Source organism: Narcine bancroftii, chromosome 2, assembly GCF_036971445.1.
Source record: "Narcine bancroftii isolate sNarBan1 chromosome 2, sNarBan1.hap1, whole genome shotgun sequence".
NCBI classification, from domain to species: domain Eukaryota; kingdom Metazoa; phylum Chordata; class Chondrichthyes; order Torpediniformes; family Narcinidae; genus Narcine; species Narcine bancroftii.
Window position 1 is genome coordinate 66,351,114 of NC_091470.1, and position 14,024 is coordinate 66,365,137.

Below are 14,024 nucleotides of genomic sequence, written 5' to 3' on the forward strand. Positions count from 1 at the left end.
TAGTCAAACCTTCCCCCCCACCCCCCCAACTTTTCCTTTTCTAGAGGAAACAAAGCAAGTAGCTTTTACAAAGCTTCCAGAACCCTTTTGCAGGTGGTTGAAATAGTGACCTTCCCTTTTGGTTACAGTGTGGCACACTGATCCCCCTTCAAAAATGACCATTCCTTTGGCCATGGTGTGGTATATTCATTCTCCAAGTGTTGCTTCCTTAAAATATCGCCAGATCAAACCAAGTACTGTTTCTTTAACATGTTGGACATATGGTCTCTGCACCTGTGTTCCAGAGCCTTCCTCTCTCTTTAGAAGTAGTGAATTTGAGTACATACTGTCCCTAGTCTGTCAGCCCACAGTCAGTCTCCAAAGCTTGCAGCTTGATTTATTCTCTTAAAGTGACATCCCCTCTTAAATAAATGTGAACTGGGAGCACATAATACAATCATTGTTGCTTTTTACTGTCAACAATATTTATGATTTGTTTTGTATTTACTTTCATTTCATTTTTTCCTGACTCTCATCCCACAACACATACAGTACAACTTCGATTATCCAAAATCGGATTCTCTGAAATCCTCATTTATCCAAGATTTTTAAGAAATGTGGATAAATGAGGATATCCGAAACAAATAAGAAACCCTCACTTATCTGAAATTTTTTCAGAGCCGAATTGACCTCACAGGTTTTTAAATAAAAAAAATTAACTCGACATGAAATTAGAACGATTATTGTCCTAGTTTCATGTAACTTCCTCCCCTTTCTCTTTCCACTTCTTATCTTCCCCTATTAATTTTTCTCTCCAACTCTCCCTCTCAAACTGTGTGCCACTGTCTTCCAGCCACTGTCTGAAGAATCCCTTGTCCCAACATCATCACAGAGAGCCGCATCCCAGGAAGGAGTGGGACCTCTGGCTCAATGGTATTTCCTCCCTCTCTCCTCTCCTCTTCCTTCCCCTTCCTAACCCTTTCCCTCCCTCCCTCCTCAGCACAACAGAGATAAACCCTCCCCTTAGCCTACTATCACAACATGCACACTGGACTCCCGGTGGGGTGGGGGGGGGGGTTGTGATGGGCTTAGGGGAGGATTCGGGGTCAGAACTCTGGAATCAGGAGCTTCAATGACAAGGGAGCCAGGAGCCCGCCAACTTGCCAGTAAGTGTTCCACTGGCCCAGGAAGCCTCCCTGGAGATCGGTGGCAGCTGTTGGTCAGTCTCTGTGATTGGCGCCAGCATTTTTTGATGACAATTAAACATTTAATGCTTTAAAAGCTTTCCCTTTTTGTTTGTTGTGTTTAAACATTGATACAAATGATTTGCTGTTGCACTTTATATAAAAAAAAGACCTGTCTCGGGGGGGGGGGGGGGGAAATGTTAATCTGGCATAGGTTCTGGTCCTGACTATTTTGGTTAATCGGCGTTGTACTATATTTCCAAGCAGACAATTTGATACAATATATTTGCTTTGATTTCTGTGAGAAATGAAGTGTTATTTAATGGTAGTATGATGTTGACACTAATGTGTAAAACAACAATGTGATTCTTAAATTAAGTTTCATGTAAAAACTGAAAATATTTTTATCAAGGATGTGCTTTGAAATTAATAAAGTTTCTTAAAACATTTAGAGGTTACTGTCCTGCCAGAAAGCAACTGAACTATATACACAGGTGTCACATGGAGTTGTGAATTTTTTGGAAAACTTGCTTTTGGTATGACTGGTTTGCAAATGTGCAAAATAATTATTGTGGTTACCACTTTAAATTCAAGATTATATTGATGTTGAGAGTTGTCAACTCATTCACAGTCTTGAACACATCCTACAATCCAATTGAACTCAGTCATTCAAAATTATACATTACTTCATGAAAAGGATTAATCATTTTGAAGTATTTTCTATTGATTTCTTTTTTAATATGTGGTATTTTTGCGCTATCATTTTCATTCATTTTACCTGATCTCTCCATGCTTTTGTATTGTAAATTATTTAACATTTATCATGGTGGCAGCACAACCACTGAATGACAGTAATTTGAGGATATTTTTCATGTAGTACAGAAGGAGATTTACTGTTTGAGTCAGATTGCAGAGCACGTAAGGAAAGTGCATGACCACTATGGTTTTCCAGAGAGCTTGTTAATTACACAAGTTGATGCTGAAACTGAATGAAATGTTGTTAACAGTCAGTCAAATGTTTTGGTTATTTTCTCGTCTATTCTTTATCATGATGGAAAACAATGGGTTTCTTCTCTGTGTGCAGTTTTAAATAGGTCTAATAAAAAGTTGTCTGATATCACATAAAATATTAAGGATGAATCATTATACGTTGCAGAAATTAGATACAAGAAACTGACCGTGAAGCTTGAAAATGACTCAATTACTCCAAGCTACAACATCTGCTGTAAGACTCTAAATCCTTATTTGGTGATATAAAGATCTCTCTCCAGCCGTAAGGTTCCTGCAAAAATTGATGCAGTCACAATAAAGCTCAAGTGACATGTTGGATATAGTCTTGTGATGTAATATTGACCCAAATTAAACATTAATAAAATCCTATGAAAGAACAAATCGGGCAGATTTGAGGAACATCCATACTGCTGCAGAAGTGTGGGTGTGTGTTCTCAAGTTGGAAAAAGAAAATTAACATTTGTGACAGAGTATGTTGTGTTTTATATATTGATATGATTTGGGAAGATAAAGTGTGGTAGGTTTATTTTTTAAGTGTAGGTCACATACAAACATTTCAAAACACATCTCGTTTAAAATATTGGAGCTCTGCTCAAGCTAGACAGGCTGGCTCCGATAGCATTTGCAAAAGCTTTGGGGAGTGCCCAAGGGACTTCACTAATGGATTGTTGTTTTGAAAAGCAACAAATGAAAGAACTTGGAGGAGTAGGTTCGGAGCCGCAGTCTGTCTGAGTGCTGCTTTCTCTTCTAAGAGGGTCATTTGGTTTTGCAAGCAGAGAGAACAAAACAGGCTTTTTCTCAGAGAGAGCGAGAATTCAGTTCTGCAGTTTTTACAATTCAGCAGCAGCAGCTGGGACTGGAACAGGGCAAGCTTGTGGAAAACCCCCATTTTGAAGACTGGTTGTGAGTGCTTAGTTCAGCCTGGTCAAAGCCCTTGTGGTTCATATGAAGGGAGAGGACTGGCTGCCTAATGTTTCATTTGAAATAAGGGAAACAAAAAAGGAACTCTGTGGTGACCTGAAAGGAAGAGGTTATCATTTGGAAAACCCTGATGGGGCAAGTTTCTTCGGCAAGACACTGACGTGGCTGATTAAAAGGAATCAATTTTGTGGGTATCCAGCGAACAACAAATCTCTCTCTGAAAACCGACAAGAATCCTCCTTTTACCTTTCAAACACCAAAGCCTGGTGAAATTCATAAATGTTAAATTCTGTGCACAGTATAAAAATTGCCTGCAACTAGTGAACTTGGAGGAGTGGAGAAGTGAGATTGGACTGTGAATTAAAGAACTTTTCTAAACTTACACTCACATTCTATTCATGTGTGCTTAGAATTAGAAGGGGGTTGTGTTAGGTTAAGTTAAGGTAATTGTAATAAGATAAAGTTTGATCCTGTTTTCATGTTTCAAGATAATTAAAAGCAACTTTTGTTTAAGTAACCATTTGTCTTAGTGAATATCTATTGCTGCTGGGTTTTTGAGTCCTCTGGGCTCGTAACACATTTATCTGTCTCTTTAACCTCAGAAAATCCCAAAGGTCTTTTTTAGTGAATTAAGTACATTTGTAGATTAGTAACAGGAAGTCATCTATAAAGAATTGATGAAAACAGCTCATTATAAGAAAATTGTATGCTTTTATTTCATTTCCACATTTAATGCATAGAATTAAGGGATGTTTGCTAATTCCTTGAAATTTACATTTCATGTACCTACATGGGGTCTTGGTTTTTTTGGTGAGAAATGATTAATTTCAGTTGTGTTGCATGGTATTCAAAGATCTCAGTGATGTTTTTGACATCCAGAACAATTCTTTTTATAACTTTATTTCTTAACTATATTTTCTTCGAAAACAAAAAAAAATCAGTACCTTTATTCATTGCATATATAATATTATCTTTATGGTTATTGAAATAACTGTACATCAATAAGCAATTGCGAAATATTAATGGGAATTTTTTGTAAGAAGCCATCCTTTCCAAATTTGCTATTTATTTTCCATCCGAAACTAAATAAAAGTTGGGAAATAAATCTTTCTTCACAGACCAGATTAATATACAGGCATATGAACCAGAATGTATCATAAAAATTGTTAGCAGTCCTTACATTTTTCAAAATATAAAATTTTATACATAATAAAGGAAGAATTAGTATGTGGAAAAGATTGTTGAATAAAAGGAAACTTAAAAATTCAAGGAAAATGTTGTTGCTCCAATGAAAGAAGTTGTGGATCTTGGCAGATGCACAAATTATTATGTTTTTCTGCATTGTTAATTAACGTGATTTGTAAAAAATATACTTGTTTCCATTGCCTTAATTTTTAAAAGAACAGCCATTCACAAATACTGAGATTATAAAATATAAAACTTTGCAATCTGAAACTTAAAAAAAAATTATCGAGATTGTGTACCCATTCAGAAATTACACACAGTAAATCCCTGCATTCAGTGTTCTCTCCACCACATTGCAAAATATTAATACAATCTCCATTTTCTTTTTAAAGGGACAAGTACAAGCAGAAATTGCAAAGCAATTTTCCAGGAGACGACAACAAATGCAGAAGATGCAATATGAAAAGAAACGGCAACAAGAGGTCAGTTTCTCATAATTTATCTTAATATTGTAAGTCGTTCAGTTGTAGCATGCATGCTACGCGAAGAGTGGAGTAAACAACACACACACGATCAAGTCAAGGTCGAAAACTGATTTATTGTTCTGCCAGCTCTGTTTATTTTCATTCCCTGCTTCTGAAGGTGGAAGTGAGGTCATCTCAGCACTAGCCTCTGATTGGCTGGTGTTCCCACCATTGCCCACTATTTCCCGTCATGCGGGAGGTCACACGGGATGACAGCCATTGTTGCGTGCAGGGCCCTCATGATCACCGCATTTGCCAGCTATTTTGTGAGCTGGGTTGCGACTCAGTTTGCTGGCCGTTAAACAACACCCCCCCCAACTCCCCAGAACTGGTGATTAGAGTGTCCATTGTTGCTTTGAACGTCTACCAGTTGAGGATCAAGGTTTCCTCTTTGCTGATGATGTCCAATATAACTCAGTCATTGACCCATTATGCCTGATAACTCTGTATAGCCCCTTGCATGGTCATTGGAGGGGTGCCCGGTGTGCTCCCCTTCGCACAAAAATATACTCGCAGATGTGCAAGTCTTTGGGGATGAAAGATTTAGCCTGGCTGTGTGGTGGGGGCTATGGGACCCAGTGTTTCCCTCAGCTGTTTCAGTGATAACATGGGGGTTTCAGGATCCTTGGTGGTGGACAAGAACTCCCTCAGGATTACCAAGGGTGCACGTAGATCATTTCTGCTGCGGAGGCATTAAAGTCCACTTTTGACGCGGTATGTATCCTCAGAAAGACCCAAGGCAGTTTATCTGCCCAGTTGGGCCCCTTGAGCTGGGCCATCAGGGCTGCTTTTAAGTGTCTGTGGAACCATTCCACCAGCCCATTGGCCTGTAGATGAAATGCTGTGGTATGGTTGGGTTGGGTTCACAATAGTTTGGCTAGCATCTTCCAGAGGTAAACTGTTGATTAGTGCCCTGGCACAGATCTCCATGGTCTTGTCAGTCTCTGGCCTCCTCGTGGAGCAGTCAACCATAATGAAGAGGTATCTCGCCCCATGGGAAATCAGTAGCGGCCCCACGATGTCATCACCAATGTGGCTGAACCTATGCTGCTCAGGCTCAAAAGTCTGGGGAGGTGCTTTAGTATGATTTTGCACCTTGGACGCCCACTGACTGACCTGTTTACGGAGCCCATGCCAGATGAACCTACTGGCCACCATCTTTACCGTGGTTCTGATGGCCAGATGCGCCAAGTTGTGCACTGCTTCAAAGATATTCAGTCTCCATGCTTCTGGCTTGATGGGGTGGGGTTTGCCAGTGGAGACATTGCAGAGGAGTGTCTGGTTGCCAGGGGTGATGATGACATCCTCCAGCCGCAGCCCGGAAAGCCCCATCCTGTATGCCGGGATCTTAGGGCCATCGTGTTGTGCCTGGCGAGGATTGACTAGTCTATGCCCTGGGATAGGGCATGGACGGACTCTATAGCGGGACAGGAGACAACGTTGCTCTTTTCTGCAATGTGTTGGATGTCCATGGTGAATTCGGAAATGTAGGAAAGGTGCCTCTGCTGCTGGGCTGATCACGAGTCAGACACTTTGTGGGAGGCAAAAATCAGTGGTTTGTGGTCTATGAAGACCTTGAAATGTCTGTCTTCCAGAAAGTATTGGAAGTGCCTGACTGTCAGGAATAGTGCCAATAGTTCCCAGGCAAAGGTGCTGTATTTAAGTTCAGGTGGCTGGAGGTGCCTGCTAAAAGCCAGGGGCTGCCATTCCTCGTCGATCAGCTGTTCAAGGACCCCTCCGGCTGTATTGTGCATTGGTGTCAGTCGGCGCCTCTGGCCTGGGGTAAACCAGAAGGGTTGCGTTGGTCAGAGCATCCTTCGCCTTCCAGAATGTCTCCAAGGCCTCCCTGTCCCATGCAATGTCTTTATTTTTTCCCCGCCATGAGCACGAAAAGAGGATGCATGATCCAAGCTGCTGCAATATGAAATGATGATAGAAGTTAATCATACCGGCGAACTCCTGCAGCCCCTTCAGTGTGAGGTTTAGTGAATCACCAAATGGCCTCCACCTTCTCGGGCAGTGGTTTCACCCTGTACCTGTCGATCCGATGCCCCAGGAAGACAATTGTGTCCCATGTGGTCTGAATGGTTGCAGCTGGCAATAAGGATGTCATCCAGCCGCTGGAAAGTCTGAGCAGCTTAAGCCTAGAGGGCATCCTCATGAATTCGAATAGGCCAAAGGAGGAGATTATGGTGGTTTTGGGTGTGTCCTTGGGGTGCACTGGGATTTGATGATAACTCCTGATTAATTAACCTTTGAAAACTCTTGTAAGTTGGCGGTAAAATCTTGGATATGTGGCACGGGCACAATACTTATGACAGTGAAAGTCCACTTAAATTGGTGGCCAACAAATCGTAGGGGGATGGTACAGGTGCTGCAAGTTTGTATAGCAGTGCTGTCCGGTGTGATGGCCTTGTTGAGGCATCAGTAATCACCACATAGCCTCCACCCTCCTGCTGCCTTTGGGATGTGAAGGGTGTAGGCCCAGGGGCTGTCTGACCACCGCACTAACCCTAACTCCTCCATTTTCTTAAATTCCTCTTTGGTGAGGGCAGGTTTTTCAGGAAGGGGGAGGCAGTGTGTCCTTCAGTGAGTATGTGGTACCTTACCACAGCTTTGGTTCTGTGAAGGAGAATTGTGGCGCCATGATTGCAGGGAGTTCCCATCAGGATGCGTGTGTAGGCGTCGTTGGACAGCGTGACAGAGTCAATTGGGGGTGGGGGGGTTAGTAGTTTGGCTTCCCCCAGGAGCATCATTTGAAAAGTTAGGGCAGAATTTTGTTCGTCTACTAGCAGGCAGTGGGTGTGGAGTTAATCGGCCCCCAGGAGCAATTGCGCCACTGCCGCGACAGTGAAAGTCCACTTAAATTGGTGGCCAACAAATCATAGGGGGAATGATGCGGGTGCTGCAAGATCGTATAGAGGTGCTGTCCGGTGTCCTCACTGCTGGGTCTGTCTTGGCATTCCGGGTGTCGTAGGCTATGAGGGGTAAGGACACTTATTTTGGCACCAGTGTCCATAAGGAACTGCCTTCCTGACAGAGAGTTCCACACGTGGAGGAGGCTATCATGTTGGCCAACCACTGCAGCCATTAACAATGAGTGGCCATGGCATTTCTTGGAAACACGCAAGGTGGGCAGCATCGATGGACCCCCGCATCCCATTGATGATGGTAATAACAATATGGCTTGGTGGGGTGGGGGGGGGGTGTTGTCCACTTGCCTCTCCATCTGCTAAGGCCTTATTGCTGGCTGGGGTGGGGGCTTGGTGATCTGTTCCACCGAGACACCATTTTCTTTCTCCACTGTCCAGAGCATGTCCATGTAGGCTGTGACTTTCCTTGGGTTGCTGAAGTCCTTGTTGGTGGGCAAGAGTTGGATATCCTCTGGCAGCTGCCCCAGGAAAATCTGCACAAAGAGCAGACAAGGCTTGTGCTCCTTGGTGAGTGCAAGCATCCCGCTTCTGTTGGCGGATGGGGTCTGTCCCCCAAACTATTCAAGTGCAGAAGACCGGTGGTGTGCTCGCACCATGATAGCCCAGAAGTGTGGGTTAGTAGCTCTTTGAGGGCACTGAAAATGCCTTGTTCTGGAAACTGCTGTAGAAAATCTATGACTCTCGCTGCCATGTCCTGGTTGAGGATAATACACAAGACAAATATATTAATCAATACACGGGACAAGTATTCATATATGAAAATAAATAAATATAGTTTTGTAAATGAGTCTCGGATGGTTAGTATGAGCAGTTCCTTTGGTCGTTCAGCATTCTCACTTCATGTAGGAAGGAGTGTTCCTCAGCCTGGTGGCGCTGGCTCTGATATTCCTGTATCTCTTGTATCCCAAGCAAACATTTATTAAAACCATAATTATCCTAAAATACATCCATCATTTCTTTCAAAATAAATTTTGGTTGTGTTTCTATCACTGAAATTTAAGCTCAATTGCTCCCAGGTTCAGTTCTGTTTCATTTTCTGCATATTAGGTTACTTTTTCTGTGTATCAGTGCTGCATTCCCAGCCATTTATTTATACTTCTGCATTAACTAGAAACTTTGTTATTCTTTTCTTAGTTTCTTAAGTAGATTAAGTACATTTCATTTGAGGTTTTACCTTATTTCTATTTTGCAATCAAGTATTCAAGAAATCCTGAGAAGGAAAGAAGAGAAAGCAAGAACTATCATGGTAATGAAATTGGCAACAACTGACAATCTAACTTTGCTTTTGGTTCTGAGATAATAATACAAGTTATCTTCCAGTGATGTTGAGCCAACCATACTAATTAAAAAATAATAATGCAGCAGAGTTTGAAAAATTTTGTAGCTATACCTGTATGTATACTTCTTTGTAGCTATGTGTCCTAGGGTGTATATATTTGACTACAGAATTTTATACCATATATACATACTTAAATTGTCTTTGGTCATTTCTTTAAACAGGTAATTCATCTACAAAAGCAAGCAGAACTGATGACAACTAGTCAAAAGGAAACTCAAAATAATGAACAGAAAATAAAGAATCATAGAGCCAAAAAATCAAGAGGAAAAGCTCAAAGTCATGAACAAGATCAATATCATATTGCAGGAGAAGCCAATGACATTTTCACTGCAGGTTACGGCAAGTAAATTATTTCTTTGAATGAAATGCAAAGTCACAAGCACATTGTTATCTATAATCTGAGCTTATTTATGTGGATAGGGAATCCAAAACTGGAGGACGTACGTTTAAAGTGAGAGGGGAAAGATTTAAAGGGGACTGGAGAGGCACCTTTTTCATATAGAGGATGCTGGTGGTTTGAGTGAAATGATTTTATTTATAAAAGACAAGCATGGGAAAATGGGAATAACATACAAATGCGCACAGTTTATAACTAGTGTGGGAAAATGGTAGTGGAAATAAAACATATGCACACAATTTATAGACGAGCGTGGGGAAGTCACTCCCCAACAAAACACGCGCGCAATCTATAGACGAGCATGGGAAAAATCACACCAGAGATGAAATACACATGCAGAATTTATAGACTAACATGGGAAAATCACAACAAACTGGGTTCATACAATCAAGGAAAAATCAATATGATACCTGCCACCCTTTGTCTCGGTGTTGTACTAGGGACAACAACTAAAGCACTCCCAACTATAACAGTGCACTCCTTACCAACGATTTCTCCAGCGTCGTTCCATGGTTCTTGGCCTAGTGAAGCAGGTGGTCCCTCGAAGATGGCAAAGTAAAGAACCAAGTACCCTAGCACCCTTTATTAGTGGTGGAGGCCTGGGGGGCTCCAGCCCAGGTAATTTACAGGGTTGGTGCCAGCAAGGTTAAGTCAATTACAAAGGCCAATGACCCAAGGCCAAATACAAAGGAATTTAAATTAATCATTGGCAAGGTGTGCACTAATAGGTGAGACGGGGCCAAACCTTGGCAGTTGGTGTGTCTTCTGACCAAATAGTGGGCAGTGCTGTCATGTGATAGCCATGGCCCTTCACAATACAGCTGGGTACATGTAATGAGCTCCTAGAGGAAGTGGTAGTGATGGGTATGATGGTAATATATAAAAGTCATTTAGTCAGCGACATGACTTGAAAGGTTTAAAGGCATATGGGCTGAATGTAGCCAAATGGGATAAGCTTGGGTACACAACTTGGTCAGTATGGACAACTTGGGCTGAAGGGCCTGTTGCCTTGCAGTAAATCTCTAACTCTGAAAAGCTGCAGGATCTTAATACTTCGCTGGGTCTTTTAAATAGTTCTTGGTGTTAAATTTCCACTCTTCCTTATTCCTGACAGTGTGGGACCTGAAAGGATTTCCAAATGCAGAAATGATCCATTTTTCCATGAAGGCTTTACATATTTCTTCACATGCTGAGTTGCTCGCTTGAACTAAATTCGTTCTCCTGCTCAAAGCACACGTTTTGAAAACCATGCAATTGGAACATGAGCTAAATGATAAATTTCCATGTTCAAATTAATTTACAAGTGCTTATGCATTAGGGATAAATTAATGGTTATTTTGATGGGAGAAGGATGAAATCTGTAACTCAATAACAAACTTTATTGCTCTTCTATTCTGATTTAATAATCATAAATAATAATAAACTAGCATTAGTGTGAGGTAAAAAAAAATCAATTATTATTCTGAAAATAGAACTATTATTTCCTTTGGAACTAAGTGCATGATCACAATAAATATTGACTAAAACCATAATGTAATTACTAGTCTAATGTCATGAGATTTGGACTTAAATCATTTCACAATGTTGGTGACACTCAAAATACTGAAAAGAATGTGAAATTACTGTTCGAAAATAGTGCAATATTTGAAGAACCAGAATGGAGAAATCACTGTTTATTTTGCTCCAATGTGCGTTGATGTTAGCCTTTCAAATGGAGTTATCTACTCCAATCCTATTTTCCTCACGTCTTTTGATGGTTTTTTTTTCAAATGTTTTAACTCGTGGTTCAGTTGCAAAGTATCCATTGTTCTATAGCTTTTTCTGGAAATTCGTTCTTTGAACTTAAGAAAATGAATGAAAAATATTGGAGCCAATTTGTAAAGCTGGTGACTTGATGGTGAAAGACCAGGATTAGACTCAGTTCATCCCAAAAATTGCAGATATTAGATATTGATGGGGGATGGGTGAATGGTCTGTGGAAGATTAGACTGGAGAGGCTACAGGACTTTGGTGTAGATTATATTAAATATCCAAAGGGATTTAAATCCTAGAAGTATCAAGGTCTCGATGTTTGTCCTCTTATGAAGAAGAATGAAGAGGCATTAACATGTGGAGTGTGAGAATGCAGATTAGTATTTGGGCTTGCAGTGTTGGATGGGGTCAGTCAGAGATTCAAATTACAATGGGACAAAAGCACTTCAAATATTGAAAGCCATGCCTTTGTTTGGTAACTCATCAGGGTCAGTGTGGGAGTGGGTGGGAACAGGGGTTCCAAGCCCACACAGGAATATTCTTTTGCATGAAAACACATGACTACCAATTGGACTTTACAGATAAAGGCATCACAGGATCAATTTCATTGGCTGATCCTAGCAATACTGAGACATGTTGTGGGTCATATACCTGACATAGCTCTGAATGACATTATCTTCATTTTATTGTTGCAGGCAATGGTGTGTTTCTCCAGTACAGTGGAATGGAATACCCATAATCCAGATTTAAAAGCACACTTAGTGGCACTTCAGCAAAATGACAAACCATTAATATTTGGATAACTATTTCATTTTAGGTAATTCATGGAATGACTTGACCTCAATGACGTTCTCCATAAATAATAACCAATTTAGGATACGTAAACTACTTAGGAAGCATCAGGCAAAGCGGAACATTTTCAGCATCACCTCCAGTAATGAGTCCTTGGATTGTTGGATGGATACCCTGCAATCTCAGCACAGATCAATGAGAACTAATACAGAGCAAATCCCAATGTTTGATGAATTCTTTGATGAAGATTTGTAGCTATTCAAATTGTGCTGAACTTCAGGAATACAGTAAGGTTGTAGAAACACTAAATAGAGAAACAAATATGAAATGTATCTACTCAACCGAGGATCAACTTTTCACATTGCAAATAAAATGTAAAAATTCTTATTTTTCAGTTCCTTCTTGGTCTCCCTCTCTCCCATTTATATTAAAAAAAAATTCACCAACTTCACGCCCTCGTCCAAACATACATTATCACTATTTTGCTCATTTCTTTTTTACTGTCTTGGCAATAATCAGATATTCGCTATACTTTCTGGAACTCTTGCAAACTATATTTAAAGTGCTCCTTGACTAACTTTTCATTTCACAATCATAATCCTTCCTTTAGTGCTATTCCATTCTTCTAGTGAGCAGATTATATGGCACTGAAAGTTTAACTTAATTAGTATTTGATGCAGTTCCAGCATAATCCCTGCTGTTTACACTCTATCTTGACTGATGATCATGCATGCTTTTTCAACTACTTGTCCTACCTGCTACATTAGGACATTTATGCTTATGTGGTCAAAGATTTAAATGTTTTGCCACACCTTTTGCTTTTTAAACATTTATCATGTATTTGCATTTTTGCCTTTCCCAGATGGAAAAACCTCAACTTTCAAAATTGAATTTAATTTGCCACTCTCCTCATCAGTCTATTAAGATCTTCCTGAAGCTCAAAGTGAGGAGGCATTGACATATGCAACATGGAAACAGACCCTTTGTCCCATCTCGTCCATGTGCCTTCCTGAATTTGTTTCATTTGCATGCACTTGGTCCACATTCCTCTAAATATTTCCTATCCATGAACCTGTTCAAATAGATTTTAAATGATGTAATTGCATCTGCCTACATCACTTTTTCAGGCAGCTCGATATACCCACCACCCTCTGTGTGGAAAAACTTGATCCTCGGGTCCCCTTTAATCTATTTCCTTTCAGCTTAAACCTATGATCTCCAGTTTTAAACTCCACTATGCTGGGGGGGGGGGGGGGAAAAACTTTAACCATCCAACTTACCTCTGCCCCTCATGATTATAGAACATCACTCTTCAGCCTTCCTATCCAGTCTCTCCTTATAACTCAAGCCTTCCAGTCCTGACAAAATCCTTGTGAATTTTTTTATGTACCCATTCTCAATTAAACACATCCTTCCTATCGTCTGGAGACCAGAATGGCACACAATATTTGTAGTGTGATCTCACCAATATCACACAGCTGCAACATGACATCCCAACTCATGTGCTTAATGACCCTTCTAATGAAGGCAAATGCATCAAACACCTTCCTCACCATCTTATCCACCATGACACCTCTTTCAGACAATTAAATATTTGTATCTGTTAGTCATTCTATCACTCTACCCAGAACCCTGACATTAACTGTGCAAGTCCTACATTGGTTTAATTTCACACTTATCTGAAATAAATTCAATTTGCCATTCCTTTGACAATTTTACCAGTTAATCCAGCTCCTGTTGTAACCTTAGACATTTGTCACTGTCTACCACTAATTTTGGTATCATCTGCAAATGTACTAATTATGCCACCTATATTCTCATCAAATGTATTACTCTATGTGAGAAATAACAGGGGCCATCACCAATGTTATGTCTCTGGAGTTACTTGGGAGGCTTTTTAAATAACTTTGAGATGGAAGATTCAAAAACAAAACAAAAGAGACTACTTACTGATGCCTTCCACAATTTCAGGAAAACACACACACACTACAGTTACTACAGTAAGAA

General features: G+C 40.5%; 1 protein-coding gene across 6 annotated transcripts in view; it reads left to right on the plus strand.

The window, feature by feature from the left end:
* LOC138753666 (factor associated with metabolism and energy-like) overlaps nt 1-14,024 on the plus strand; it is a 70,919-nt gene that overhangs the window by 13,250 nt on the left and 43,645 nt on the right. For 2 of the 6 annotated variants that reach the window (XM_069916922.1, XM_069916925.1), the window contains exons 4-5: nt 4,673-4,762; nt 9,238-9,415. In XM_069916922.1, coding sequence (XP_069773023.1) covers nt 4,673-4,762; nt 9,238-9,415 — 268 coding nt within the window. The other 4 variants (XM_069916921.1, XM_069916924.1, XM_069916923.1 and 1 more) reach the window with 4 other exon arrangements.